This window comes from Lepisosteus platostomus, chromosome 1, assembly GCF_059453375.1.
Source record: "Lepisosteus platostomus isolate fLepPlt1 chromosome 1, fLepPlt1.hap1, whole genome shotgun sequence".
Classification (NCBI taxonomy): Eukaryota; Metazoa; Chordata; class Actinopteri; order Semionotiformes; family Lepisosteidae; genus Lepisosteus; species Lepisosteus platostomus.
This window is the reverse complement of record NC_142611.1, coordinates 3,895,858-3,923,834: the sequence shown is the minus strand read 5'-3', so window position 1 is coordinate 3,923,834 and position 27,977 is coordinate 3,895,858. Positions and strand designations below refer to the sequence as shown.

General features: G+C 38.6%; 1 protein-coding gene across 17 annotated transcripts in view; it reads left to right on the top strand.

The window, feature by feature from the left end:
• LOC148677538 (teneurin-3) overlaps positions 1-27,977 on the top strand; it is a 287,789-nt gene that overhangs the window by 228,927 nt on the left and 30,885 nt on the right. For 13 of the 17 annotated variants that reach the window (XM_088642666.1, XM_088642919.1, XM_088643080.1 and 10 more), the window contains 9 exons: positions 1,966-2,151; positions 9,801-9,827; positions 10,761-10,778; positions 11,712-11,858; positions 14,376-14,592; positions 18,029-18,148; positions 20,710-20,971; positions 23,822-24,089; positions 25,275-25,418. In XM_088642666.1, coding sequence (XP_088498792.1) covers positions 1,966-2,151; positions 9,801-9,827; positions 10,761-10,778; positions 11,712-11,858; positions 14,376-14,592; positions 18,029-18,148; positions 20,710-20,971; positions 23,822-24,089; positions 25,275-25,418 — 1,389 coding nt within the window. The remainder of the gene's footprint in view (positions 1-1,965; positions 2,152-9,800; positions 9,828-10,760; positions 10,779-11,711; positions 11,859-14,375; positions 14,593-18,028; positions 18,149-20,709; positions 20,972-23,821; positions 24,090-25,274; positions 25,419-27,977) is intronic. The other 4 variants (XM_088642995.1, XM_088643504.1, XM_088643165.1 and 1 more) reach the window with 2 other exon arrangements.

The window sequence follows — 27,977 nt, the reverse complement described above, 5'->3', positions numbered from 1 at the left end:
TTCTTCCATTCATAAAAAATAACAATGAAAGTGTAGGTATAATTTTAAAAGCAAAATCCTGTATGACATTTAATAACTGACATCCTTAGAGCACTGTGTATACAGTTTTCAATTGTCTACAGGATACATTTTGTGACTATAGCTTAAGCACCAATAAATTGTCTGAATGCAGGGTGCCTCCAATATTTTGTGTTTATTTCCTTTGCTCCCAAGAGTCATTTTAATTATGTTTACTGTTTTCTTCCTTGTTGTGGAAAGAGCAATACATCCAGTTAGATAATTGTCATAGCGCTGAGATTCAACTCCTTTTTCTCCGCTATTTATCAGCCAAAGCCCTTTGGTCTGTTGGCTCTCTGTTTTTAATGTGTGAGGGGAAAAAAACAGTGGCAGAAGTTTGTAAGTACTTGTGATATAGGGGAAAAAAGAGCCTTCATTCCACAGCAACAAAATGAAGACAAAAAACAGCACCCAACCAGAAACATTGCTGAACTTTTTTTTTTTTTTTTGCTGACTGGTAAACAAAAGAAGCAATTATGTCTTGCTCTCGAGCTATAGGCTCATTAATTTCAAGGTACAGAGAGTTGGCAAGCTTTAAGCAAATTTTTATAATGACAAAACTACACAGAAGGTACGTGTGTGACAAGAGAACGGTATGTGTCCATAAGTATGAAAACAATGTTGAAGTTCGATTCAAATTAAAAACTAAACTTTTTTGTTTGGTTAAGAGCAGGCTAACCTCTTTCCCTTCATTTTTGCATTTCTTTGTAGTCTTCTGAATCTTTTAATTGAATCTGTCAACACAAATGCCGCCTAAAGCTCTTGTTTCGTAATATCAGAATATTCATTTAAAATCTTATTTTGTTTTTTTTTCTTGTCTTTTGAATGTTTTCTACCATTGTAAAGGCTTAGTAAGTAAAAAAATGAGAATGGTCAAAACATTATACCAAGTTTTAAAATGATTTTTTTTAAGCTGTCAAACTTCTTCCTGGGAAACTTAATGAAGTCAAGATCAGTTCTCTCCTTAAAGGGCTTACAGTACCGTTTACAATATATCAAGTCTGTGTCAGCGCTTAGTTTAAGGGAGTATTTCTCAATCTTTTCCATTCCGCAGCACACTTACTTAAACATAATCATTTTTCCTACATACTGCCTCCTTACCCACACACGTACCGACACATCACCAACCCAAAAACATTATTCTTAATATTCTACACACAACGTGTCTCAATGTTTAATCTAATTTTGCCTCAGAGTGCTCAGTCGCCTTATCCTGGCAGGGAGTGATGACAGAGACACAGAGAGCTCATGCTGCGCTCGCTCTAAGACATTTCTCTATTTTATTTGTACTTTTTATGTCTGACAGACAGGAAAAACTTAACTCCCCCCGTGAGCCGACATGCTGTAGAATGTATCCTCCGTCTCGAGTACATACGCCAACAACGCCCAGCAAAACGAATTAAGCTTCACCAGTATCTGAAATATCTGTTGTTTTTTTTTTCCTCTGGCTTTTCCAAAACGCAGCGGCACAACGTTCGGGGGAGACCGCTGTAAAACGGGTGTAGGATCTGGGCCGGGGTGGTGGTGGTGGGGGGGGGGCTGTACAGGAAAGAGTGGGAGAGCATCCACGTGTACTGAGAACTGAAAAGTCAGCATTTTAGGTAAGGTGTTCAGAAGCCATTCCGAACAATGACTCCGGGACCGCCAACATAAAAAAAAACAAAACGGACTGGAGCATCAGTCTATCGGTCATAGTGTCATTCTGTCTGAAGGGAGGAACGCAGGTCGTTTCCCAGGCTGGAGGGGCGGGCACTGCACTGCCGCGCGGGTCGACTCTCCCGCCCCGCCCCCCGCCCTCCGCGAGCGAGGTGTGCCGCCCTGCTGGCGCGCGCTCGCTCGCTCGCTCGCCCGCTGGCTGTCGCTCGGCGCCCTCAACCCTGGTGTCTCCCCCCCCCTCTCCCACCACAGAGGTGTGTACCGTGGACTGCGGCTCCCACGGGATGTGCATCAGCGGGAGCTGCCGCTGTGAGGAGGGCTGGACCGGGGCGGTGTGCGACCAGAGAGCCTGCCACCCGCGCTGCTCCGAGCACGGCACCTGCAGAGACGGGAAGTGCGAGTGCAACCAGGGCTGGAACGGAGAGCACTGCACCAATGGTAGGCCTGCCGCCGCTGGGATCTGCGCCCCTTGCGCGTCGCGGCCGGCCGGGAAGGCCTCCGCTGGGAAGGACAGTCGGTGTGACCGGTGGCGGCTCCTGGCCGTGCCTGTTCCTAGCCTCCCATGTGGAAGGTGTTTGTGGCCTTTGTTGTCCTTTTACCCCTGTAGGTTTCTGCTCGGATATATTTACCTTCGCTCACAGGTGGGTCAAGTCGGATGACCTCAGTGTAACTCTTAGAATCAGGTTTCTAGCCTTTTTCTCGTGTTTTTTGTGATATTTAGTGGGGGTTGGCAAAGGCAGACCATAGAAGAGCATAGATATGATTATCCACCTCCCCCAGAGTGGCTTCCCTGAAAGCTCAATTCCTACTGTCTCTTCTCTGTGCTCCTTATGGACAGAAATACAGCTCAGTTACCTAAAAATAGCTTCAAAATATTGCTATATTAGTCAACAGGAATAATTGTGAACCCATTCTCAAAAGCAAATGGGCTTTTGTATCAAACATCTTTTTGTTGCACTAATTTTCATCTATTTTGCACTAATATTACATTTCATTTTCTCCATTAGGTACGTTAGTGGTAATCCTTTGCGGTATTCTGAATTTAGACTGCTTTAAACACTGACTTGTTTATTGAGCTACATTGATTTTCATGTTCATGTATTCGGCCAATTCAAATGGAAATGTGGCCTAGGGGAGTTTCTAATTCCTTTAAGCTACAAGAAAGACTGGCTATTTGTTTTCATTCTGATACACCGGTGAAATGGGAAAAGAGATCGTTAACAATCACAAAGATATGCCTTGTTTGCTTAATCAGAAGTTGCTGTGTGCATTCCTTTAATAAACTCTGGGGTTGCTTGGAGCACTGGATCAAGACACTGAGGGGTTGAAGAAGATTAGATCATTATAGTAGTTAATTGCACTTAGAAAAGTCCTGCAAACTGCAAGAAACTTCCACTTCATCATGTCGGACTTCTTTTTGTTATAATTTTGTAAACCATTGTGGCTAAGATGTTGTCTCCAGACCATGTTCGGTTCTGGTTTAAAGGCAATCTGAAAGTGAAGAGTACTTCTCCGAAGTCCTTTTTTGTGCTCATCACTACAAGGAGGTTTGGGAACGTGCTGTGAGAGTAGCAGTCTTTCCAATCACCCAACCCCCCCAAACCATAATTGTCCCCTGAAAAAAAATGAACCTAAAACTTGACTGATGCTTCCTGTCTTTTTAGCCACTTAAGAACATACTGGATTTTCCTTTTAGTGATTGCTTTAATTACTCATGGACACCATGTATCTTTCCAGACAACAAAGAAAACTCCTTTGCTTGACTTTCAAAGAAGAGAATTTCAGGCCACTTGCTTTGATCTTGCGCTTCGTGCGTAATGTATGAGTAACCCATCATAGTGGTGACAACTTCAGTGCGTTAATTGAGATAATGAGATCTGTGCTCACTTTTGACTTTTTGACCCACTGTTTCACTACACTTCCCTAGGTAGACTGGGTAGTGCAAAAAGGAGGACAGCTTGAAATTTGCATAATATTATTCATATAGTTATGCCACCAGCAACTTGCCCCTCTCTTTGCCTTTAAATTCCACTGCAATTCAGCAAATTCCCTGGTGGTCTGTAATATAAATTCTCTTCAACAAAGGTGTGTTTGTGAAATTCATTTTACCTAATAGTCCCTGTTAAACTACGGGATCCCACTGAGACTCCAGTGTCTTTCTCTGAGCATATCTGGGAAATAAAGTAACAACTTAGAATGGAAAAAAAGGCACAAGAGAGATTTAAGAAATTCGCCATGATGATGTATCTCATATTCTCAAACCTCTCAGTTCCTACAAAGCTATCAGATCCTTAAAAAGGTATCCCAGTGTGTCTGTAGGAGTCAGGAAATTCCATTTCAAATTAGGTGAACTAGAGGACAAACTGAGCTTTTTCACTCAGAACAAGAAAAAGTGCGTTTGAGGCTTTAAATAACTTCCAAAGTGACAAAGCTGCTATAATCCAATTTCAAGCTACCTATAGAGTGAGTGCAGCAGTGGCAATTTAAAAAGATTGCTTTTCAAACTCACCTATTGTTTGTTGGGGTTGATAGTCAGAACTTCTGTGTCTTGGCTTCAAGCGCATTTGACTGTTAAAAGATGTGTCTACTAATACCTTGCATTCATTTGATTATCGGAATATTCCAAGTTAAAAAAAACTAAAAGCAATCCTTTATTAAGTAGATGATAATATAAAAGCCCTTGAAGACAAGTTTCTATCTTTTTTTGGCTTAGTTTTAGACTCAGCTGTAACATTTGGGACGTTACTTGTATGAAGCTAAATCTAAAAATGTTCTGATTCTTTTAGACACAATTCAGATTTTTCTTTTTTGCAATACCAGAGATTGGGATTTTAGCTATAGACCACAGATAAAGATTCGAGGTTGAAAACATTAGACTGAAGCAACAATGTAATATGAGAGACTCAAATCAAGAGTTTGGAATGATGTCGATCTGAGATTTGAATCTCAGTAAAGAAAATCCAAAAATGTTTTTCTGGAGGTTTGCTTGGGGAAAGCTACAGTATAACGACATACAGTGCATGGTAAGTGTGTACATTATCCTGGGACCAGTGTCGGTGTCCTTGTGTTTTTCACTTTTCGGGGAGATTCCAGAGAAGTGTCTTAGCCTTTGTGTGGGGGTGTGGACAGGCATATTTTACTAACATTTTGCAGAGAAAATATCCCATCAACATTGCAGCTCTTAATGAATATAATGTTATGATGTCCCCACAGTGTGAATTAGTTTTTGTAGAATCCAAATAGCATCTTGTCACTCTAAGAGTGCACAAAATCTTTGATTCAGGTTAATTTTCACCCTGGATGGAGTTGGGTTTTTTTTTTCCCATGGAGTATAGAATAGTTAATAATTAGATGCCAGAAAGAAATGTGTTTGTGGATCAATGTGGATCATGACAAGCTACTAACAGTTGTATGTTATGCATTACGTTTTGGGAGACAATGAAATATCCTGCTCGTAATTTTCCCATTTTGGTTACGGTTTACAGAGATCCTTGAACCACACGTTTTGAAAAACAGTGGTTTAAAAGTGCATTTCAACATTTTTGCTGTTTCCTCTAGACATTAAGACAAGCTCTCTAGACATTAAGTTCACATACTCTTAAAGTGTATTCTGTAGGGATATATATATACTGTATTTTTGTGTGTAAACATTTACTTTGGAACATGTTGCATAATATATTTGACTTAATAGTTAACTATATACAATTATTAAGGTTTATATATTTTTTATTAATGTTTACGTTTTATTAATGTTAGATCTCTTACACTGAGAATAATTACTTTTTTATGTGAAACAATATCACAACTTGCAATTTTATCCCTGATAAAAAAAATAGAGCAAAATAATGAAAATTTAGATCCTGTTTTTTTCTCTGGTCTCTCACCAGACTATAAAAGGAAAGAGTGTGTTGTTTGACCTTTTTCATAACAGCAATTTCGGTTAGGTTTTTAAAATTGTATTATGCTTATATTTTATTCAGTTAGTTCCTGGACATCCTGTGTGTATTGCCTGCGTGAAAATCTTTTTTTTTCCTGTATACTGTATTACTGTAAGTCCAGTATGTTCTTCCCATCTCTTCAGAGTAATACCTCCTTACAGACATTGCTATTTATCACTACGGGGTTTCCATATCTAAAATGCTAAAATAATTTCTCACATTTTTGCTGATTGCTTTATAAAGCTGTCTTCCGCAAAGCAGGGATGAGATTTTATTTATGTAGAGAGCCAAGCTTCTTTATCCACAGATCTGCTCGGTAAACTCTTATTGTTTCTAAAGATTTGTGCATACTAACAGAATAGCTCATTGTAAAATTAGCATAAATGAATGAAATTCATAAAATATATTTCCTGGCTTGCCTCATGACAGTTTTTGGAATATAATAAATGCTTGCATGCATCTAAGTGACAGGAGACAGCGAAAGTACAATGATTCAATTCCTTGTGTGACTAGCATTCCATAATATGCATATTGTTTTGGACAAATTTGTAGAAATGTAAAAACATTTTTTTCCCAAAGCTTTTCTCCTTTCATGTATGCTCTCTTAGAAAAATGCTAACCACCATCCTTAAAAATACTACAAGTGAAGCATTTTAAGCTCATTCTTTTGTGTGAGCATTTGTAAGTTCATCTTAAATCAACTTAAAGCTAAAAAAGCAGACAAAAAGGTTAGTACACTAATTTGGTGGTAAGAATATGATTTGTGAAAAATCAGCATTTCATCCCACAGCCTGTCTCCTTATGTGCGCTGCATAAATCTTTTCTGTTTTCCAGGAAATCGCAGTAGCTATCATGTTGAGTTACTACTTTAAATACCACTTTTTTTTCCTTTAACTGTCTTACATGTAGTATCTTAGCAACCCTTTTTTTTAAACCCTTGAGTTATTAAATTTAATTTGCAGTTGCAGATGGGTAGATGGAAGTTCTGATTTCATCTGGACTGTTCTCCATCATTTAATAACGAATTGTCCAATTATTTTCTCTAATTATTTGATTAAATGGGAGACAAATGTATAACAGCACCTAAAATAGTTTTTTTTACTGACGTACACCCAGCTCAATATTATCTGATAATTCAAATTTAATGTTATTGTTGTGTGAGATTGTTCCATAGGCTTTGCTTAAAATTATTTTTTTTAATTGTAGGATCTTGCGTAAAATTGGTAATTGTAAATTTCCTCATATTTCAATTTATTCTTCTTGATTTTAAGGTGGAAAATTTAAAATGAATAAAAAACGCGAGTGGGCTCTTTTTTTATTTGAACATGACTGAAAATGCTTCTTAATATCAAATTTCAGTTGTGAAATAGACACAGTAGATACTGTACATTCCTGAAATGTCTGCAAATAACAAAAAATATTTATTAAAGGAAGAACGCTCCAGTATCTAAAAGTATGTTTACCATGGGCAGGCCTAATAGTACACCATCCGCATCGGCATAAATACAACATTACAAAACTGTGTGACTGGAAAACTGTGCAGTACTGTATTTCCTTTATTAAAAGGAATGTTATAAAAAATGAAACGTACAACAGCAGTCTTCTGGAAGATGTGAAGAAGCAGAAGAGGTGCAATTAGTAATAACGAGAGCAATTTTGAATATTTTGAATTAAGCCTCAGGCTGAAAAGCTTCGGGCTCTAGAAGCTTTGTGCTTTCTAGAGTGCTCTAGAAGCTTCGGGAACACAGGCTGGTCCTGACACGCAAAACCGCAACTCACATCGGTCAAAATGAATTGGGGTGCTAAATTGTTGAATAATCAAATAGTCATATATTGAATAATCAAATAGTTGCAGTACAAAAATCCCATCAGATTTACTTTAATTTGTACCTTGGACATTGCACATATTTTCATTTTTTAAGAGGGTTTATTTTCATGCAGTTTTTTTTATTACTCTTTAATGGAGGTTTGTGGAATATAATGTTCTGTGAAGATTTTTAGTATGGACTAGGTTGAATGCAGTCTTCCTATCGTATTTTGGCCTTCCTGTCTTTTTCAAACCAATGACGGCAGGGCTCAGTGCAGTAGGTCATTTGCTTGAAATGCCTCAGAAAAAATAACTGTGTAGTAAGCTGTAATGATGACAGTTGATTACAAAACAAAAACAGGTTTGTCCAACCTGCAGTGAACAGATAATCCCCAACTAAATGTCTTTGTCATTTTATTGTATTGCGTTAATGATGCAGAGTCTCTGCTTGCAAGATTAAAGTATGTAAAGTGCAGATTTTATTGCAGATATACCTGCAGCTATGGGCCAATAAAACCATGGTGATATAAATGGCAATTAAGAACTTCTAAATCAATGTGTGCTGTGTTCCTCTTCAGAGTGAGAACTGATTGAACTCTGTGGACATAATGCATAATTGTTCGTAGATTAATGCCATTTTTATCATAGCTTCTGGAATCAGCAGACAGATAATGAAGCAATGATGTCTTAATGGCGGTGATTAAGATTTCTTTTTTTTTTCTGGGTGTAGAATAAAACGGAAATAATTTAGTAAACTTTGTCGCCTCCAGCAGTGTATCACTCACAACATACCAGGGTTAAAGGATGATTGCGATTGTTTTCGTACCATATGTTTAATATCTGATTGCAATATGCCTCAAAAAGCATGACCTGCGATCTCCTCCAAGCTGCTCCTCATCTTGTGAATTATGTTAGAGCTTGTTACTGTGGTAAACAGCCTTCACACACTCTGGAGATTACAGTCATTACCTCTTGATGTGAGCATTGAATAACGCAAGGGAGAAAAATACACCTCTTCATGTGCAAAGAGCAGCCAGGTGATGAACTGTGGGTAGACGTACAGGAAAAGAAAAGGAATGACTGCCGATATAATAAGGCAACTTATAGAACCCAACATTTTCCAGCCGTATATGCAAAGGTGACTATTAGGAATTGTGTTAATGCATTTGAGTCTGTATCATCTTACAGTTATTGGATCTTTATCCAGGGGGGGCACTCTTCTTCAAAAACGTGGAAAATGGTATGAATGATAAAAATGTGCTCAAAAATCTACAATTTATAACAGCAACAGGAAAAGAACGTTTCAAAATTTAAAAAAGTAGCCACTGCAATAATTCATCACAGTATAGTAACCAAACCACTGTGATAAAATGTAGAGCTGGCCGGTGGCGCAGTGGTCTGCATTGCTGGGTTCGATTCCTGGGGCGCTGTCTGTGTGGAGTTTGCATGTTCTCCCCAGGTTTGCGTGGGTTTCCTCTAGGTGCTCCGGTTTCCTCCCACAGTCCTAGGACATACTGTTGGGTTAATTGGCCCTGGTGTGAGTAAGTCCGTGCCTGTTTCTGCCCTGTAGTGGACTGGCATCCCATCCAGGGTGTACCCTGCTCTGCACCTGTTGCTTGCTGGGATAGGCTTCGTCTCCCCCATGACCTTGTTTTGGATAAAGCGGTTCGAAAATGGATGGGTATTTGCAATGTCGTTTTCTGAGCTTTTATAATGCATAATTAACTATCTGTGGCATGAGACATTGAGACGTTACCCAAAGGGCAAATAGAGCTAAATGCCAGATTCATCACTGGACGTTTAGATGCTGCTTGTAAATGCTTTCACACCTAGGCTTTTATGTAAGGATGCTGTGTATCAGTAAAGTACCATTTAAGAACTAATTTAAACAGAGTTGATCTGTGCAATTCAAAACTAGTTACAGATTTTCTGAGTTACACCTGAAATGGCTTCTTTGTGGGATAAAAAAAATGGAACCAGAATATTTTTTGTCCTACAGAAACAAAGACTATAATCAAAACATATTTTTTCCCAGACTGATTGGTATAGTCAGCAATTGTTACTGCAGTTGAAAATGACCAAGGCATATAATAAGCGTTATGAGTTGGGCTTCATGTGAGCTTTAAGTATTCTCTGTTTGTAGCTCTTTAAAATAAAGCGAGTTAATATTCATATAAATTTGCTGTAAAATAAAGTGATTTGTTTTTCTTACCAATTGGCTGCTCCTGTCTCATGAGTCCGTCAATTCTGCTCTTGTTTCTTTGTATGTTCTGTCGTCAGATTTCTGTCCTGTTAAGCACTGCTCTGAAATATTTGTTCTCTTTCTTCTTTTCGTTTCGAAGCTCACAATCTGGATAAACTAGTTAAAGGTACTGTGTTTTCTGTCTTTTTTTGCATTTCTTGTAACGCACCAGATTTTTCTAATAACATTTTTATCCCATTGAGATAAAATGTCATTTCATTTTTTAACCTGGTATTACAAGATAGCAGCTCACCTGTATGGGTTTCACTAAAGCCACTGCAGATCAGCAAATGTTCTAAACTTATCTTGTAGGCCATGAAGATAACCAATCACTTGTTGTTTCTCGATAAAATTAAAAAAATCACTTTCTGGGCTGTCATTTTCTGATGCTTGTAGGCATCAAAATGAAAAGCAATCACTTTGTAACCACTTCCCTCATGAAAGAGTTTTGTCATTTATCACATGTGTGATATCTGACAGAGCAGTACATAAACTACTGTACCAGTGCAATTGTACATTTTTAGCAATTTTCAGTTCCAAATATTTAAGATTAAGACATATCACACAGATTTCTTATTAAATAAAAATACATTTAAAGAACATCTGAACACTGGTTCTAGTAATCTCTCTAATTCCCTGTCGAAAAACAGAAAACTACACACCAATGTGGAATGCATTAAATTAGACACAAAAGTCTGTTTCAAAGTTTTTATTTCAAATGAAATTCTTTACTTACATTCAGATTAAAGGGTAAAGAAAGACTTGCATTCAGTTGTTTCCATGTTGCTACCTTCCTAAAAAGTCGCTAAACAACACAAAGTGAGAAAGGTATTTTGTTTGGGTTATATGTGAAGTTGAAGCCGAAATTCCAAATCAACAAGAGTTATTATACCTTTATTCCCTTAACACACTGCTTAGAAGCATTTTCAATTTTGTCTTATTTCTTTTTTTTTTTTTGTCTGTATGTTTGTCGGTCTGAAACGTCATTTACAGAGATAAGTTCTGGATATGCCAGTATTTTAATTTTTTCCCAAATTTTCCTCCTTACCCATAAATGCAGACAAGATAGGATATAAAGGTAATGGCACAATAGCCCTAGGGAGATTGTCACAAACAATCACTCTCCGCTATCTGTCTTGAAGCACGGCGTGAACGTGTTTTTGTTCAGTCTATAAATGTTTTATTGTGGTCCTCCTGGTATTTTCATTCTTGTCCGTCCTAACTAGTCAAACACACACAGCTATTACGTTTTGTTGGAAATCCTGTCGGTCCTGTCCCATGCATTTGCAGCCTGATTCCTAATGTCTGTTAGAATAGATGCTCAGCTGCTTTAGTTATTTCCTCAGCTTCGCTTATTCCGTGAAAAGGAATGTAATTTCAGCATAAAGTATAGCTGTGGAAACAATAAAAAAATCACCCTATACTTTGTGCATTTTGAATGTGCTGTAACTTCACATGGATGCTGTCTGGAGGCTGGAGGGGAGCTACTTTATTGATATTTGACTCTGCCGTCTTCACAACAAGTATGTGTGGTTAAACAACAAGGGGTTAAACATTTGGTGTGAACACAAGTGACGCGAAATTAACTGAAAAGGCTGCAAACATAAGGGAAATGTTTTGGTTAACCAGACCCATACCAGAGCTGCAGAGTTAACTGTCCTTGTTGTTTATTAAGCTTTCACTGGAAGAAGACGGAATCTGGTTTGACCCTTACGATTTCCAAATGAGCAATTCCTGTGTGATGAATCCAAACTTTTTGCCTAATATAAACCTCCCAAAGAGAGAATAAAAAAAAACTGCCATATATAAACAGCCGCTGTTACATTCATGTGAAATTACAGTATCTGTGCATTGACCAAGGCCTGTCTGAAGTTCAATGTCAATATATGTTCACCAAATGTGGTTATTTTATTTTAAATCATGTGAATGAGCAGGATTTGCACATTGGCTTAATTCGCACAGTCCACGTCCTTGATGATTATTGATTTTTTCATTTTGTTTGTTCTAACAGAGGGCTGCCCCGGGCTCTGCAATAGCAATGGAAGGTGTACCTTAGACCAAAATGGCTGGCACTGTGTCTGCCAGTCCGGCTGGAGAGGGGCGGGCTGTGACGTCGCTATGGAGACCCTGTGCACCGATAGTAAGGACAATGAAGGAGGTGAGGGAAACGCCCGAAGTGGACCAAACAGAAGCTCATGGCTACGCACCAACACATACCTACAGCTTTTATTTAGATGCTGCTGTAAACACACACAGAACCTGTGCTTCCACTGTCCTATGGCTGTTGCATAGTTATGGCATAGCGTGTGGATGTTAATTATAGACTTGACCCTTTTCTGTCTTAAGCGCAGACAGTGTCAAAGGCATTAGAAATGGGGTTTCTGATCATAGAATTGTGCTTCCTATATGAGATTATTTCGCTGTTTATGGTCAGATCTGTAGGATGTTCATTAAGATAACTGTGGGTTTCATTTGTTTCTCTCTTTATTTGCTTCCCTGTGGAGAAAAGTGCAAACATAATCAATTGCAGGTGAAACCGCCTGCTGGCCCAGTGTGTGTGCTAGCCCACTGTCAGCTGAGCAGCCTCCAGGCTGTTGCAGGTTTACTGGGTTATCCACTATCTCTTTCTGATTACAACATTATCATCCCATGGACTGTTTCATAGTAACCTGGGAATTTACTCATCCTGCCAACTACCGAGGTGTTTCCAGATTCAGATAAGCTTAGATTGTTTTACAGGATCGACCACTATCAGTGTGACCTGAAATACGAGGTGCTAAGATTATCCATGTTGCAACCACTTCCTGGTCTCCAGCTCCTGAGTTATAATAGTTTTACCCATGACCCTTAATTTGGGAAAAGACCTGGTGCAAATGCTTTTTTTTTCACTTCCTGGCAATAAATAGTTAAAAAAAAGAGCACTAATACCTTTAGGTAGCCCCTCAATTTGTTTTCATAAGTAGAGGCCAAGTGTTTCATCTCCAGTCTTTTTCCATTAGATTCCGATTCTTACTTGTCTTGAAGCGCTAACATGCTCTCAGGGTATGATGGATGCTGAGGTAGGGGGAATCATTCTCTGTTACAGGGTGTTATTCCAAATAAATGACAGCTCTGATTTCTTGCTTCACTTCAGAAGGTCTTATCACGCATTCTCCTGGAATGTTAAACTTGGCTTTTTTTGCAAACGTCCATCACAAGATAGTGTAAGGGTATGTCTCTCTTTCTTATGTAGATAAGTAATATCTGAAGCATGGACTACCTTAAAGTGAAAAGCCAAGTAAAATACCACCTCTTCTCTGTAAAGAAACTACAGATTCCTGGCGTGTGGGTAATGCTGTAATCAAGTTAGCGATACAAAATAACTTGAAGCTACAAAAGTAAAAACAAAAGAAAAATGAAAAATGCCTCCTCAATTTATGAGAAGCGAGTTTCATAACAATCTGTCACTTCTTTAGGCCAGTCTCTGGTAAACGCCTGTGAAAAATAACAAACACTGTATTCCTACATCATGAACGCTGAAAATGAGATTCCTGTTCTGATTGATGTTAGTAGAGAGGCTTGTAAAAATGCATTTCCAGCTGATTAGTTCAGGGGGTGTCAATCTCATGCAGTTTTATGACCCACAGACTACACGCCAGACGTACATTTGCTTTTTATAAACTAACAAAGATGAATGACTAAATCTGAGTGAGACTAGATATTACCTGGGAGAGAACAAATCCTTGTGTAAAACTTTTAACCGCATGCCTGCCTGTTAAAATCATTTGCGTTCTTTCTTGATTATTCGGCTAACGAAAGTACATTTTGCAGCAGTGTAGCACATAATCTCATAAATCATTTTCCATTTGTCATTGGGAAATAAACAAAAAATGCAAGTAAAATGTTGCCAGATTAAATAAGATAGTTTCACCTTCTTTGTTCTTCAAAACCCACCCGCAAAATGAGTAAAGATTTTCAAAGGATGATTCACTGAATGTTGCAAAATGGCAAAACTGGAGAGGAGTGCAGCAAAACTGAGAACTTTGCAGAAGGGGCAGTGAGATCGTGGGGTAATACCCTGGATTCTTTCAAATATACAGCTGGAAGAGATCCTGAGATAAATCAGATACTAGCAACCAAATTAGCAAAGTGGGACAATTGGCCTTCTTTGCTTTGTAATTATTCCTGCTTTGGATTTGGATTACTTTAGCCTTCGCAGTATATAGTACAGTATGTTTACAACAAAGTATTTTGCATATCCCCGGTCATGATGACTTTATTAAAAATTTTACAAAGATTTCAAAAATACTGTACGTTTCATAACTGCTTACACTTATATAGCGCTTTCCTGGACACTCCACTCAATGCGCTTTACAGGTGATGGGGATCCCCTCCACCACCACCAGTGTTCAGCCCCACCTGGATGATGTGTCTCATCCGAAAGGACGGCACCTTTTTACAGTATAGCATCCCCGTCACTACACTGGGGCATTAGGACCCACACAGACTGCAGGGTGAGCGCCCCCTGCTGGCCCCACTAGCACCTCTTCCAGCAGCAACCTTAGTTTTTCCCAGGATGTATACAGAGCAAAGGTGTGTAGGCTGGATTTAAAAGAGCAACTGGTTTGTCTGCGGTCACGCCCGTGTCCTAGCCAGAGTCAATCCGGTATTCATGTGAGGGGCTCTGTGCCTGCAGATGGATTGGTTGATTGTATGGATCCTGACTGCTGCTTGCAAAGCTCGTGCCAGAACCAGCCATACTGCCGCGGATCGCCGGACCCCACTGACATCATTGGACAGAGCCAGCAGCCACCCCCCCAGCACGCCGCCAAGTCCTTCCACGACCGGATCAGCTTCCTCGTGGGCCTGGACAGCACCCACGTCATCCCCGGGGAGAATCCTTTTAACAGAAGGTGAGGGTGGTGCTCGGTAGGTTTTTTATTTTTATTTTTGCCAGGCACCACCAAAATGATCCGGACATTACCCTCCTCTTCCGCAGTGCTGGTCATTTAACTGTAGTGAATGTTGTCAAATTAAAGGTATTTGGCAAGGCCAGAATACCTGTTTCATTCTGCCTAGCTGCAATGGCAGTAGCTAGTGAATTTAAGGCACAGGGTGCAAATATTAGTCAGCTTCATAGCAACAGCAGGCCAATGACTTTAGAAACACATATATTTCAAGTGTGTTGATATATATGTATATATGATGTAGAGGAAACCTAGTTTTTTTATAATTAATATGTGGTCACTTAAATCATATTCGTTTATTTTACATTTTTACTGAAATTCTAGTCCATGTCATGTTATAATGTTGAGTAAAGTCTCTCTTTGTTAAATATACCAAGTTATTTCCCCGTCTATTTTCCCTATGTGCTTAATTTGATCCATGTTAACAAAAAAATCCATATCCAAAATAAAATTCAAAAAGTACATACTGTGTATGTATCAGATCCAATTTCATAGTGTTCTATGTGGTTCATGGTTCCTTTGTGCAAAGTATGCTGACATCCTGTTAATAATGCAATCAGAACTTTCTGGTTATTTTTGCCAAATAAACTGAAAAGGGTATATTACAAGGTTGTAGGCCCTGGTCAGGACAGGACTGTAAGAACAGGCCATGTTGATTTTACCTATAAGACTTTCAGAATCTGATTATGAATTATGCAGTCATATGTTCTTTTTACAGGTTATACCCAGCCCACAGTGTGTTTCTGTGTAGTGTTGTTTTTTCTCACTCAAATGTTCATTAATTTCCATAACCTTACAATGATTGTGCTGAAATTCAAATGATGCCTCTTCCTCAGAGCTATGAAAGAATTGGAAGTTAATTATTGTAGAGGTTTGCTGCATTTTTACAAAAAGGAATAGAACAAACTGTATACACTTGTGCTCACAGCTATGTGTATACACCCATATTATATCTAGACCAGGAGACATTACACATGCAGGAGAACAGGACTGGAACAAATTCTGTTACACCCATGAGCCTGCAAGTGTGGGCTTGTTCCTTTCTGAAGAGGAAAAAAAAATCAATTTTTCAAAGGTACATATAGGATAGCACTGAGCTAACAGCATCTGTTCATACCTTATAAAAATAAAATACAAAATATAAGGGTAAATAATGTAACAGGGAGACAAAACAATAAATAAAATGCATAGTAAGGATATGGAATTAAATTATGACAGGACATGAAATTATGACAAGAACATACAGTATGGACCATCAGTAAGTTGGAGGCTGGACTGTCAGTGGTTTATCACTGACCGTCTGAGGTGTTCACAGCAGGCTTTACAGACTTAACAGCCTCATACAGTCCCATGACTGATAGACCACAGTCTGGGAGATAACAAATCCCGACACCTAATCAAGATCAATGAGGAGGTCCAAGTGTGATGGACCATCTACAAAACTCCACTTGTACTGATTGATAGCAACCTAAGTGCACAGTGCTTCACTGATCAAGTCCTAGATCTCACCTGCTGTCCTTCCAGTGAGTTCATCTTAACCTGACAACATTCCAGCAGGATGCCACCCATCCTCATTCTGCTTGTAGCTGTTAAGCCATGGTTGTCTTGCTCACCAGACTTGATTGCCATTAATATTTGTTGGATGAGTTGGACTAATGTGTGGCTTCTAGGTCTCAAAAGTGCAGTTAACAGGTACAGTGCTAATCCAGGCTCTGCAAGACAAATGCAACAGAGTCCCACAAGACAGATTTTGTTGGCAAAGAATAGTAACATTTGGAAACAGCACAGTTCCTTGTCATCGTGGTGCGAACAGCCACACTTTTAAAGCAGCCCAGTTTTTCTTGACTATTCAATGTGGACCTCTGTCAAGGAAATTGGAGAAGTCTTTACAAACTTCACAACGGTGAGGTTGTCATTTACAGAGTAAACCACACATTTTTATGATTTAACAAGTGTTAAATCTCTTTTTTTTAAATGGGGGGGGGGGCAGAAGATTATCCTTATTATGGTGAAGGGGAGAAGAGCAGTAATGGAAACTAATGATCTCTTAAATGTGTGAGATGTTCTGTGTATGGGTCATTACATGTCAAATTAACCGTTGGTCTTGGCACTAATATTTCACATTCTTTACATGCCAAAACTGCAAAGTTTAAAAGCTTTAAAATTCACACAAAGGATAAATCCCTAAAGACAAGGCGTTCCTGATGCTGGTTTAGTTAGGACGCAAAACTCTTATATTCTGAGGAAGAAGATTAGCTGTTGAAATTTTAAACAGCTTGCGGTTTGTCTTCAAAATTGGCATTATTTTGAGTGCGAGCTTGGAAAGCAAATATTCTTCAGTATGGGTCGTGGAAGGACAGCATCAACCGTAGGCTGAATATAAAATGAGGATTAGTGCTGATTTTCACAACAGCTGTTTTTAATCATTTGTTAAGGAATACCCCCTGTTTGTCTCAGAAAGATTTAATGCAATATAGAACATAATTTTGGAACATTCATATAAAAAACTAAGACAAAATGGGTTCCATTGAAAGGTGTTGTTTTATGGAGACAAATAAACAAGTAAATTATTATTTTGTTTATCTTATACCAGGTAATTTATTTTTTGTTTACCAAAAGGTCAGGTCACGGTGGGTCATGTGGGCTCTGAAAGATTAATTGGGTGACTGGGACAAGAACAGGCGAACCTTTTTAAGTGGACTGTTTGCATGAAATGAAAATAAAATATGAGGGGGTTGTTATACTTCTGTCTGCATGGAAGTGATGTGGTACGAGCTACTTGATTAGCATACTACAAAGTAGTAATGACCTGAAAATAAACCAGTGACTAAAAGCAGGTGTCTTATATCTTACAGCATAAAGGAAGATGATTAACGCAGAAACACTGGGGCTTGCTGTAATTTAGCAACATAAATGCAGTTAGGCACAGCAGTTGATTAAAAGTAGATGCACAAATGTTCCTTAACGCCCCTTTAAATCTTTCACTTGCCAACCCCAACAGGTTTACAAATTGCTTCACAATTAATTGGAATGCTGGGTTTTCTTAAAGCTGTTGCGGATTTTGTTTCTCCCCCACATACGTACAAAAAAGTATATAATGTGTATTTTTAAGCATTCATCATTAAAACGCTGTTCCTGGTAAGCCTCTGGAGAGTGTCATGTGAGTTTAAAAGGACAAAATAATTTCAGAGCCACTTAAAGAGAAGGTGGGTGAGGAGTGGCGGAAGGGGGTAAGAGAGTTGGGAGGGTTCTTGTGCTGATTTCAGGAATCACAGCACGGTGCGTGTGTTTGTCGGGGCCATTATCGAGCCTGAGGTGGCCAGGAGAGAGAACAGATGTTAATTGCAAATGGTTTTGGTTTTGTCATTTGTTTTTTCTGCAGTCTGGTGTCCATCATCCGAGGTCAGGTTCTAACAGCGGATGGAACCCCCCTCATTGGAGTTAACGTGTCGTTTGTGCACTATCCCGGACACGGATTCACTGTCACCCGCCAAGATGGAATGTATGTTCTCTGGGCTGCTTTGCTGATTAATGGCAAGATGCATAATTTAATGCGTGTGCATTTTTTTCCCATTGTATTTGTATTGAAATACATTGATAACGTCTGACAAGTTATCTTAATTCTGGCGCTTGTGTAATGTACTTAATGTACTGTTGCAGTCATTGATTTATTTATTGCTGGATCTGTCAACAGTGATTAAAACAAGAGGGCGGTAGTTAATCTTAAAGCCTATTTTAATTTTAGAACTTCTCCCTTTCCAAAAGCCATCAATTATTGATTTTAAAAACTTGATTGTGGGGGGGAGGGAGGGGTTAATGGATTGTTTATTCCAGGTTTAAATCTTGCTTTTTGAAATTTGATAATCCCAAACATTTAATATATACATCTTAAAGATAAACTCATCATCTTCTTGAAGTAAACTAAAATGCAAACGTGTTGAAATACCAGTACAGTAATATGATGAATATATTTTAGAAAAACTGAAAAAATTGAAAGCTGATTCAATAAGTAGTAAATTCACTAGGAATTAATCAGTTTGGATCTGGCAGTTCTTACTGGTTTCTTTAAAAAAAAGTGTTATCACATGGAAGTATCTTTTCTCATTTTATGGTAAGTAATGTCATGGCTCTGACTAGAATACAACATCATTTTAAAACCTAAAGAATTCTGCTTCCAGTCAAAATGTAGCAAAATAAATTATTTTTAAACAACTAAGATATTCATTTTCACACCTTTTGAAGACTCAGCCTCATATGACTCAGTGGCGTAACGCTTCTGAAAAAAGCATAGTAAACTGCATCAGTTACTATAAATGGACAGTGCTTCCATACATGTATCATTCTAGTTACTCTAAAGTAGGTGCTTTAAAAGTACATAAAGGATTTAGGAAATCATTCAAAATGTGAAGCAGCTTTTGAAAAGCAAGACAGACTAAATAAAACAACAGCTGAACGATCAGTTTTTAAGTGTAGTTGATGCATCCAGATGTGCCATTGAGTAACCTTTCAGACAGAAGGTGTGAAGATTCACACTCGATAATCTTGTTTATCAGATTCCCATATGTACTCAGCTAGAACAGAAGACAAGCCACAGCATCACATTCTGGACTTGAGCAGGCGTGTGGTCCTGCAGCAGGAATGTAGTTTGAAGGAGAAATAAGAAAGGTATTTCACTGGCACTTGTGTGTTGTACAGCACACACTCATAGTCCAGTCCAGTCCCTGGATAATATAGCCATGTAAAATGTAGTGCATTACAGGCATTTGTCAGTTTACACGGCAGATACAATTCCTAAAAGTTCCAGCATGAATCCTGAAAAGATCTAACATCTAGTATCCAAGAGATATGTGTGTACTGTACATAGGGGGAATACGTTCTTGGTTATTCCACTTCCAAAGACGCTTTAAAAAAAGGCAAGGCAGTGGCTTTAGAGATTTCTGCTAAGAACTATATTTAAACTCAATCCTAACATTTGGCAGGTAAAATGTGAAGGGATAACTGCTGTTCATGGTAGTGAGTAGTGAGAGTTATTTGCCCAGTGTGGACTGTGCAGCTATTATTGTCCCTTTCACTCTCAGTGAGTCTTTCAATGGTACCTATTTTAAAATCTCAGTGGTAATATGACAAATCAGTTTTACATATTGAGGTTTTTGGCTGATAATTTGTGGTAAGCTGCTCGATTTATTAATTTTCCAGGGGTGGTGGCGCAGTGATTAGCATTGGTGCCTCGCAGCTCTGGGGCCCTGAGGCCCTGGGTTCAATTCAGGAACTGGGGCGCTATCTGCGTGGACTTTGTATGTTCTCCCTGTGTTCTCATGGTCCAGTAGTCATCCTGGTAGATTGGGTGTGTATGTCGTGTGATGGCATCCAATCAGGGTGTATCCCACCTTGCGTCTGCTGCTCTCCGGGATAGGCTCCGGCTCCCCACGACCCTGGACTGGATAAAACTGGTTAGAAAATGGATGGATGGAAATTTCAGAGATGAGGTGAATGGTGCCTGGAAGAACACTGAGACAAAGATTGCTCAAGCGATGCTATTCATCCCAGCACACAGCTGCGTATGTGCAGTATACAGTGCAGTATGTCATCTCCCATCACTCCACCAGGTAGCCTGTTGTTGAGCATTAAAGTGAAACCAGTACTTTTCTAAATTAAGAAGTGGCATACGGTATGTTCAGGAGGTGCATTAAATCAAAAACACTCAAATTCAATTAGCTGAAATTGAGAACTGACTGTATTTAAAAGTGGGTTTTCTTGGACCATTGGGTTATAATGCATTTGTTCCTACTTTTGCCTGAATGCAATCATACTTTTTATGGAAAGGGGTGAGAAGGAATTTGGTGAGGAGGTAGGTTCCTCAAAGCGTTTACCCTGAGAGTTTTGCAAAGGGCAAAGGACTGGTCATTCATTAGAAAATCATTTAGATCCTTGTATGCTAGGACATTCTATATTGTTTTTTTGTACAGTAGCTTTTTTTGGATTCTTTCACCTCTTCCACTGAAACACTGAAGGGTCAGTCAAAGTAAAACGCATTGCTCTTGTTTCTCCCTGTCCTATGTCTAGGTTTGACTTGCTGGCCAATGGTGGGGCCTCTCTGACTCTGAGCTTTGAACGTGCTCCATTTCTCACCCAGTACCGCACCGTGTGGATCCCATGGAATGTCTTTTATGTCATGGACACTCTAGTCATGAAGAAAGAGGAAAACGATATCCCCAGCTGTGACCTGAGCGGATTCGTAAGGCCCAGCCCGGTTATCGTTTCATCTCAGTTGTCCACTTTCTTCAGGTCTTCCCCCGAAAACAGCCCCATCATTCCTGAAACACAGGTAAATAAGAGGCAGCAGGAAACGGTGTTCTCTCATATTCAAAGACAGTGGGTAAAGGGGAAAAAGGGAAATTTTGTGGAGATGGTTGTTGGATTCATTTCTTGAAGCAAGCAATTAAACAGGCAGTGTAAGCACATGCTAAAATGAAGTAGATGATAAGGCAAGACAGCATTTGCAGATAACAATATACACCTGGTGAGAAAAGGGTGCAATACTGTCATTCTTCGGCATAATAGATTGAAAAAAGAGTAAAAGAGATTATTCACCGGGGCTTCACCAGTGGTTCCAACAGTACAATCGCTAATCCAAGCTCTTTCATCTGAGCTGGATCACTGACTAGCCGACTGTGATCCGGACTCCATGTCAAATGACAGTGACAGTAGACTGTTGGCTGTGGTTGAATCGGTCAGCCAGCTCTCTCAGATCCCCGCTCTCCTGCTGATTTTTCAAGGGGTTATGTGAGTATGGCCTACAGAAAGCATGACTGTGTTCCCCGAGACGGCTTGTGGGAGATGTTGCAGGAGTGCAAGGTACCGATTAGCCAATCCCTCTGCTCTCAGAGTGGGAGCTGTGTCTGTATTCTTGGTGTTGTTGAGTGTGTGGGAATACCCCAGAGGCAGCAGGAAACTGTTGAGGAGGAAAAAGAGCTCTGGTCTTTCCTTGACATGATGCCCCCAGCAGGGCAAAAGGACCAGAGATGCATAAATGTGTTCTAGGAGGGAATGACTCAATTTTTGTGACAGAACACTCAGGTTATGCACAGGTTGATGCTTAAAAAGGGAGTATTTTGCAGTAAATGACAGCAAACTATATCCTCTATTACATTTTTTCAGGGTTAATATATTTCATATAAACCAATAGTCGATTAATGGTAATGCTTTGTTTCTTAGATGATCTAGGTGTATTCACAACTGTGACTACCAAGATAAACAAATGCAAGCAAATATTTACAATCAATGGATTTCTCTTGGCTTTATTTCAGTCTCATTAACACTGGCATTTTATCAATCAAGGGACTGTTTTAATGGCTTATGCATGTTAATCTTGACAGAACTAAAGAGCTGAATAACAACCTGGAAACTCTAGCAGACGTGTGAAAGCTGTTAGACTTAGTAAGTTGAGAAGCAATGTGTGGGTTTATGTTGACAGTGATGGTCCAGTGATTTTACTAATGTATCATGAAGTACTGAACAACAGTCTGTGCAAAGTGAACACCAGCCAAAAAGCTAAAATTACAGCACATTACTCCTCTTCTGTATATAACTTCTCCATCGTTTTTATTTGTAAGAATTGGTCTGATATTGCATTATGCAGTATGTGAACAGCATATATTTGTCATACATATTGTTGCACCAATGTGACAGTACACCATGGTGAAGCAGAGAGGTTTCAGAACCCTAAGCCCTAAATTTAACAAGAACTCATAGATCAAAGGTTTTCATTGTTTTAGCATCCATCTTTACTGGACTTCCAGCTGATGTCCACAGTGGTTCTCTTGTCCCGGTACAAGCATTAAGACTGCAGTAGTAGTTGGGATTGAATGTTCACTTTCTTACAGCGAATATGAGATGGATTATGTCCTTCCATTTATTGTTTTTCCCTTTGAAATATGTTCCTTTACAACTAGCCATCTAGCACACCATTGCCAAGTGTATACTGTGTCCTAAGTGATTTCTTCACCATTATGATTAAGGCACAGGCTGACATGGCTTGAACATTTCTCATGGGAGTGGGGGAAAGAAAAGTTATTTTAAGAAATCCCTCTTGGGTCTCATGAAATATGTTGTTTTGGAATTTGTTTTCTTTAGAAGCTTTGTAGAGGACGTACAGTGTGTGCAGAACCAATGCATGTTTTGTATCCAAATACCAAGAAAATTGTTTAGATGAATAGCTACATAGAATGATGTTGTCCTGTGTCATAATTGCTACAATAACTCGTTTCTGAGAAAGAGGTTAAGTTATGTGGTTGCTATTTAGCCATAAACAGGAGCATGAAGTATGAATAACACCTTCAAAAACCTTGTACTACATTCTGAAAAGACACACCCATACATAGTTTTTTTATATATAAAAGAAAGTTTCGGTATTGAACAGAGAATCCTTGCTTTGTAAAATATATATTTCTATATATTTAACCCTGTGGCTGAATGGAATAGTGCAGTTTCCATTACTAATATACTTGGATACTGTATGTAGTTTACAAACGATCTTAAAGTTCCTTGGAAGACAGGCCCAGTAGATGCTATTAGATGCTACAAAATAGTCTGGTATTTTAATTTCATCAGTACATTTCTTCTCTTGTCTGCTGTTTTGTTTTGCTAAAAACTAAATGCTCCACTGACTCCAGATACGCTGGATCATCCAGGGGAATATTTGCAATTAATTCTCATTTCTTTATTACCTGAAAAAAAAGTCCTGAGTTAAATGTTTCCTTTACATTAAGCTATTTTTTAGACCTCATTAGTTCCTTTTCTCATTTCAGAGAGAAGGGGGCTTATGACATGTAACACTATATGGTGATTTTTGCACTGTAATGTGAGAAAATAACCGTTCATAGCTTTAAACGACCAATTTATGTCATCTGTAAAACAGTGAAAATTAGTCTAGCAGACAAAAAAGGTTGTGACATTTTATTGTTTTGTGAAGAAAAATGGTAATTAACATCGGAGTCCCACAGTATACCAATTATTAATGTGTGGAAAAACAGAAATTGAAAAAAGGAGCATGGTAGACAGAAAGGAAATTAATTTAGGAGATCCAAAATGCTGCTTTGATTCTGTACTGGTCCTAAAGTGGTGCAGTCATTGTGGTTCCGTGTTGCTCATGCTGGTGTTCCGATTTAATTTAAAGGTTCTTCAAGAGGAGACTTCAATCCCGGGCAGCGACCTCAATCTCTTCTACTTGAGCTCTCGAGCTGCAGGCTACAAGCCTGTTCTCAAGGTGACCATGACCCAGGCCAGTATCCCCTTCAACCTCATGAAGGTCCATCTGATGGTGGCTGTGGTGGGTAGGCTCTTCCAAAAGTGGTTTCCAGCCTCCCCCAGCCTCTCTTACACGTTCATATGGGACAAAACGGATGCTTACAATCAAAAGGTCTACGGCCTGTCAGAGGCAGTGGGTGAGTGGTGCATCTTGTTTTTAAGAGCTGCAAAGTCAAAATACTGAAGCCAGGACAAATATAGGAGATAATGCCATGAAAAACCATCATATTGTGTGAGATGTCCTGGGGAAGAAATATCTGTTCTCAGTGCATTCATACATTGTGTGTGTATCTCTTGCTGAGGAGTTTTTGAATCTCCTTGGGTTGTGACAGCAAGCTGCCACTTATCACCATAAATATGATGATGATTGTGAGGTGCATAGATTAGTAGAAAAGTAGAAGTATGTCGCTATTATTTGCATTGTGAAGAGTCTGGTACTTATAGTATCAAATTTAAAGTATTATTAAAAAAACTGGAATTACATACTGGAATGGAAAAAGCCCTTGATTAATTTGCTAATTGCTAATTTACCTTTTGTGTGTTTAATTGCCCACTACAAAGCCCTGTGCAGATAAATCACTTGATAGTATATTGGTTTGAAGGGCTCTTTACTTATCCTAGCTCCTTTGTATAGCTCAGTACAGGCAAATCTTTTCATGGGTTTTTAAGAGCTACAAATTAAGCACATAAAAATAAGGCTAACCTTTTTCGTTTGCATGCCCAAGTTTCACTGGGTTAGAGTTAAGCCAGGTGATCATGACTGGTGATGTGACATAAGTGCAGACCTTTTGTAAGGGAGAGGTCTTAAAACATAGGTAGCGAAATAAATAGCTTTTAGTCTTAGACATATGCAACTTGTTTGTGAGTCTGTGTTTTTTGTTTTTTTATTTTTTCTAGTATGTAAAATCCTCTTTTATCATTAAAATGTCCTTACTTTTTAGAAAGGTACCTTTGGATGCATTGTTATAGAATGAATATTCTCCTTACCTTCCATCTTGCTCTATTTCCAAAATATGTACATTAGTAGTTGAAGTAGATGAAAGTGTATGGGGTTAGTGATTTGGAAGGTTTGCAGTGTCATTCCTGTAATGATATCGGATGAAGACGTATGAATTTTAAAGGATTAGGAAAGAGAATGTAGCATTAGATCATTGCTAAAATTGGCAAACGTTTGGAAATTTGAATGAGAACTCCTACAAGTATTTGATTTAGGGGGCAATTAGTCTTTTCCAAACTGTAGAACAAAATCAGGTTATGCCAAGTTTTAAAGCCAGGGCTCCTGCTCTTTTTTTTAAATATTTTTGGCTTTCTTGTAATTTCAGTGTCTGTGGGCTTTGAATATGAATCCTGCCTCGATCTGATCCTTTGGGAAAAAAGGACAGCAATTTTGCAAGGATATGAACTGGATGCTTCAAATATGGGTGGCTGGTCATTAGACAAGCATCATGTGCTGGATGTGCAGAATGGTAAGGAGTTACCTTGTAAACAAGTTATAGCATTATGGTATTTTTATTCAAAGGCCTCTGTGAATTTGTCTTAAAAAAATGCTGTATTCCAAATCATGAGAAAATGGAGTACAAGATGAAGCATTTAAGAATTACATTAACATTAAACATTAAAAATCACATTCATCTTATATCCAAGATCTTTAAAGTTTTATATAGGTCTTAAAAAAGATCCCTACTTTTCGTCCTCATTTGGTAACTTAACAAGACCAATGCATCTGAGCCAAAGAGTGATCTCAGAAAAGGATAAAATGCTGCTTTTGAAAAAATACAGAACTGCGCTGCCAGGAATCTCAGTCCTTCATGAGCCAAGGAAATATTAACATTAAAACATTACAAAAATGTTAAGACAGCCAATCTGATCCACCACCCCCCGAACTCCCCAAAAAATAAAAATTAAAATAAAATGAATGTCACAATCTACAAGGTGAATTGATCCCAGGATCTAAATTCAGTTAAGGAGTAGAGTTTGACAGGCAGTGACTTTTCAAAGTGACGTGTGTCTAATTGAATAAACGAAGTGATTAGTTGTAATGACAAGCTGGATGAGCCAGAGAAATTCATTCTTAGTGGGGGGAATGTGGACAGTGACAGGTGGTTGCATGGGTGCCCTGAAATGCTGCAATAAATATTCTAATGAAGATGAAATATTGTTCATCATCCCATTTCAAGATAATAGAGGAGAGTTGTGAAGGACCAATCTTTCAAAGTAATGACAGAATAAATCAGGTGCAATAACGCAGTCTGCTGACTTGTAGGATTCATATGATGAAAATTACAGAACTCAGCTATTTAGGGAAGATGACGGTTTGAGACCTGTCATGAAGAACGAGGACTAGGCAGGAAAAGATTCTGAATATGTTTGACCCTTCTTGAAGTGAGGTGCTCCTGTTGTACATATACAGTCTTTGTTTATGACCTGGAACCAAAGGGACAAAACCAATAAACATATAATTATACATCTGGCTGTCACGTACAATAATCCTCAACCCGACTATTATGGGGAGAACCAGGCTTTTTTTGAACACAGCTTCGACTTGAGTGACACTAAGCCGCACTACCTCTTGGGCTTAGTGCCAGTTGTCTTTGAGAGTTTGTGACCCTTTAATCTCAGAACTCACTGAAGCTGGTCAGGCCTGCAGCTCAATAGTTAGACTTTTTTTCTCCATAGTACATAGCCTTTTAACCCCTTACTGGTGGTACAAATAGGCTTTAAGATCTCCTTTGCCTGGTAGAAAGAACCCTTTTCATCTGATGTAATCCCAACATGCGTGATTACTGTACCAGCCTTCTGCCTCAAAGTGGCTGTTTGTACACTATTAGCTTCCCCGTCCATTAAACACAATAACTTCTTCAACCATTACCTGTCCTTTCGATCTCGTAGTGGCAACATGTGCTATTATTCCATCAACAAGAAATGCATGGTGTATTAAAGTGCCATTTCTATCTAACACAGTGACAGCAAGCAGTGTTTCACTATCTGCTAATGTAACACAATGCCTGAAACCTCTTTTAGTCTATCTCTTCCCAACAGCAGCCCATGGATCAAACCAGTGGGTAGATTTTAGTACTTTCTTGTAGTGTAACAGCATTTGCTATAATACCTTAAATGTGTTTCAGCATGATACTATGGTACAATGTGATTTTAAAATTATGGAGAAAAGAACAGCAGGAAAACTAAGTTAAAATATCAGACTTTTCTAGGACATTGTATACCATCAAAATGTTTTCATTGAAAGCAGCCTTTGGGTCACATATTGTATCCATTTTAATCTTTATAACTTGCTTATTTAGCCTCACTGCCAAAATAGCATTTGTTCTTCAATTTCTGATCATAGCAGTGTTGTCTTCTTTAGAAGGTCCACAACGTTTTCTTTTCTGTGTTGCTTAACCAGCATGAGATTATGTCTCTTAGAAACCATTAAGAAAAAAATGTTTGCCAGTGTTGTTAAAACTGTAAAAGTGCTCAGGAAATTGCAATAAAAATGCATCATCAAATTTAAACTGCATTCATGAACATATTTTGGCCCAAAGCATCCTGTTTTCAAAAGATTTTGATCTGGCTTGCTTTCTTTGAATTTAAGTTCAGTTGTTTGGTGAATATAACTTGGCCTCTTATCTGTCTTTGTAAAGAAGTACACTGAAAATATTGGACATGTAACTTGTTCACTTCCACGCTCATCCCCTAAGCTTTAAAATGTATTTAAATTACAGATGGGAAGTTACATTGCATCAGGCATTGCCAATCTGAAGTGTCTGGTTGCTTTAGGCAATGTTTTTATCTGGTTTAACTAATGAACAGTAATAATTCCTGTTTTTATGAATGATAGCAACCCAGAATGATCAATTCAGAACTCATAATGATAACCTCAGTTGACTTCCATTAGTCATCCTCTCTGGTTTGCACCAGTCAAATATCTGGTGTTTCCTGAAATTTCAAGTTACTTTTTTGCCGCTGGATTTTGATTGGTCTGTAATCCATGCAGACATCTTCAGTTCCTGAAAACACAAATATTAAAT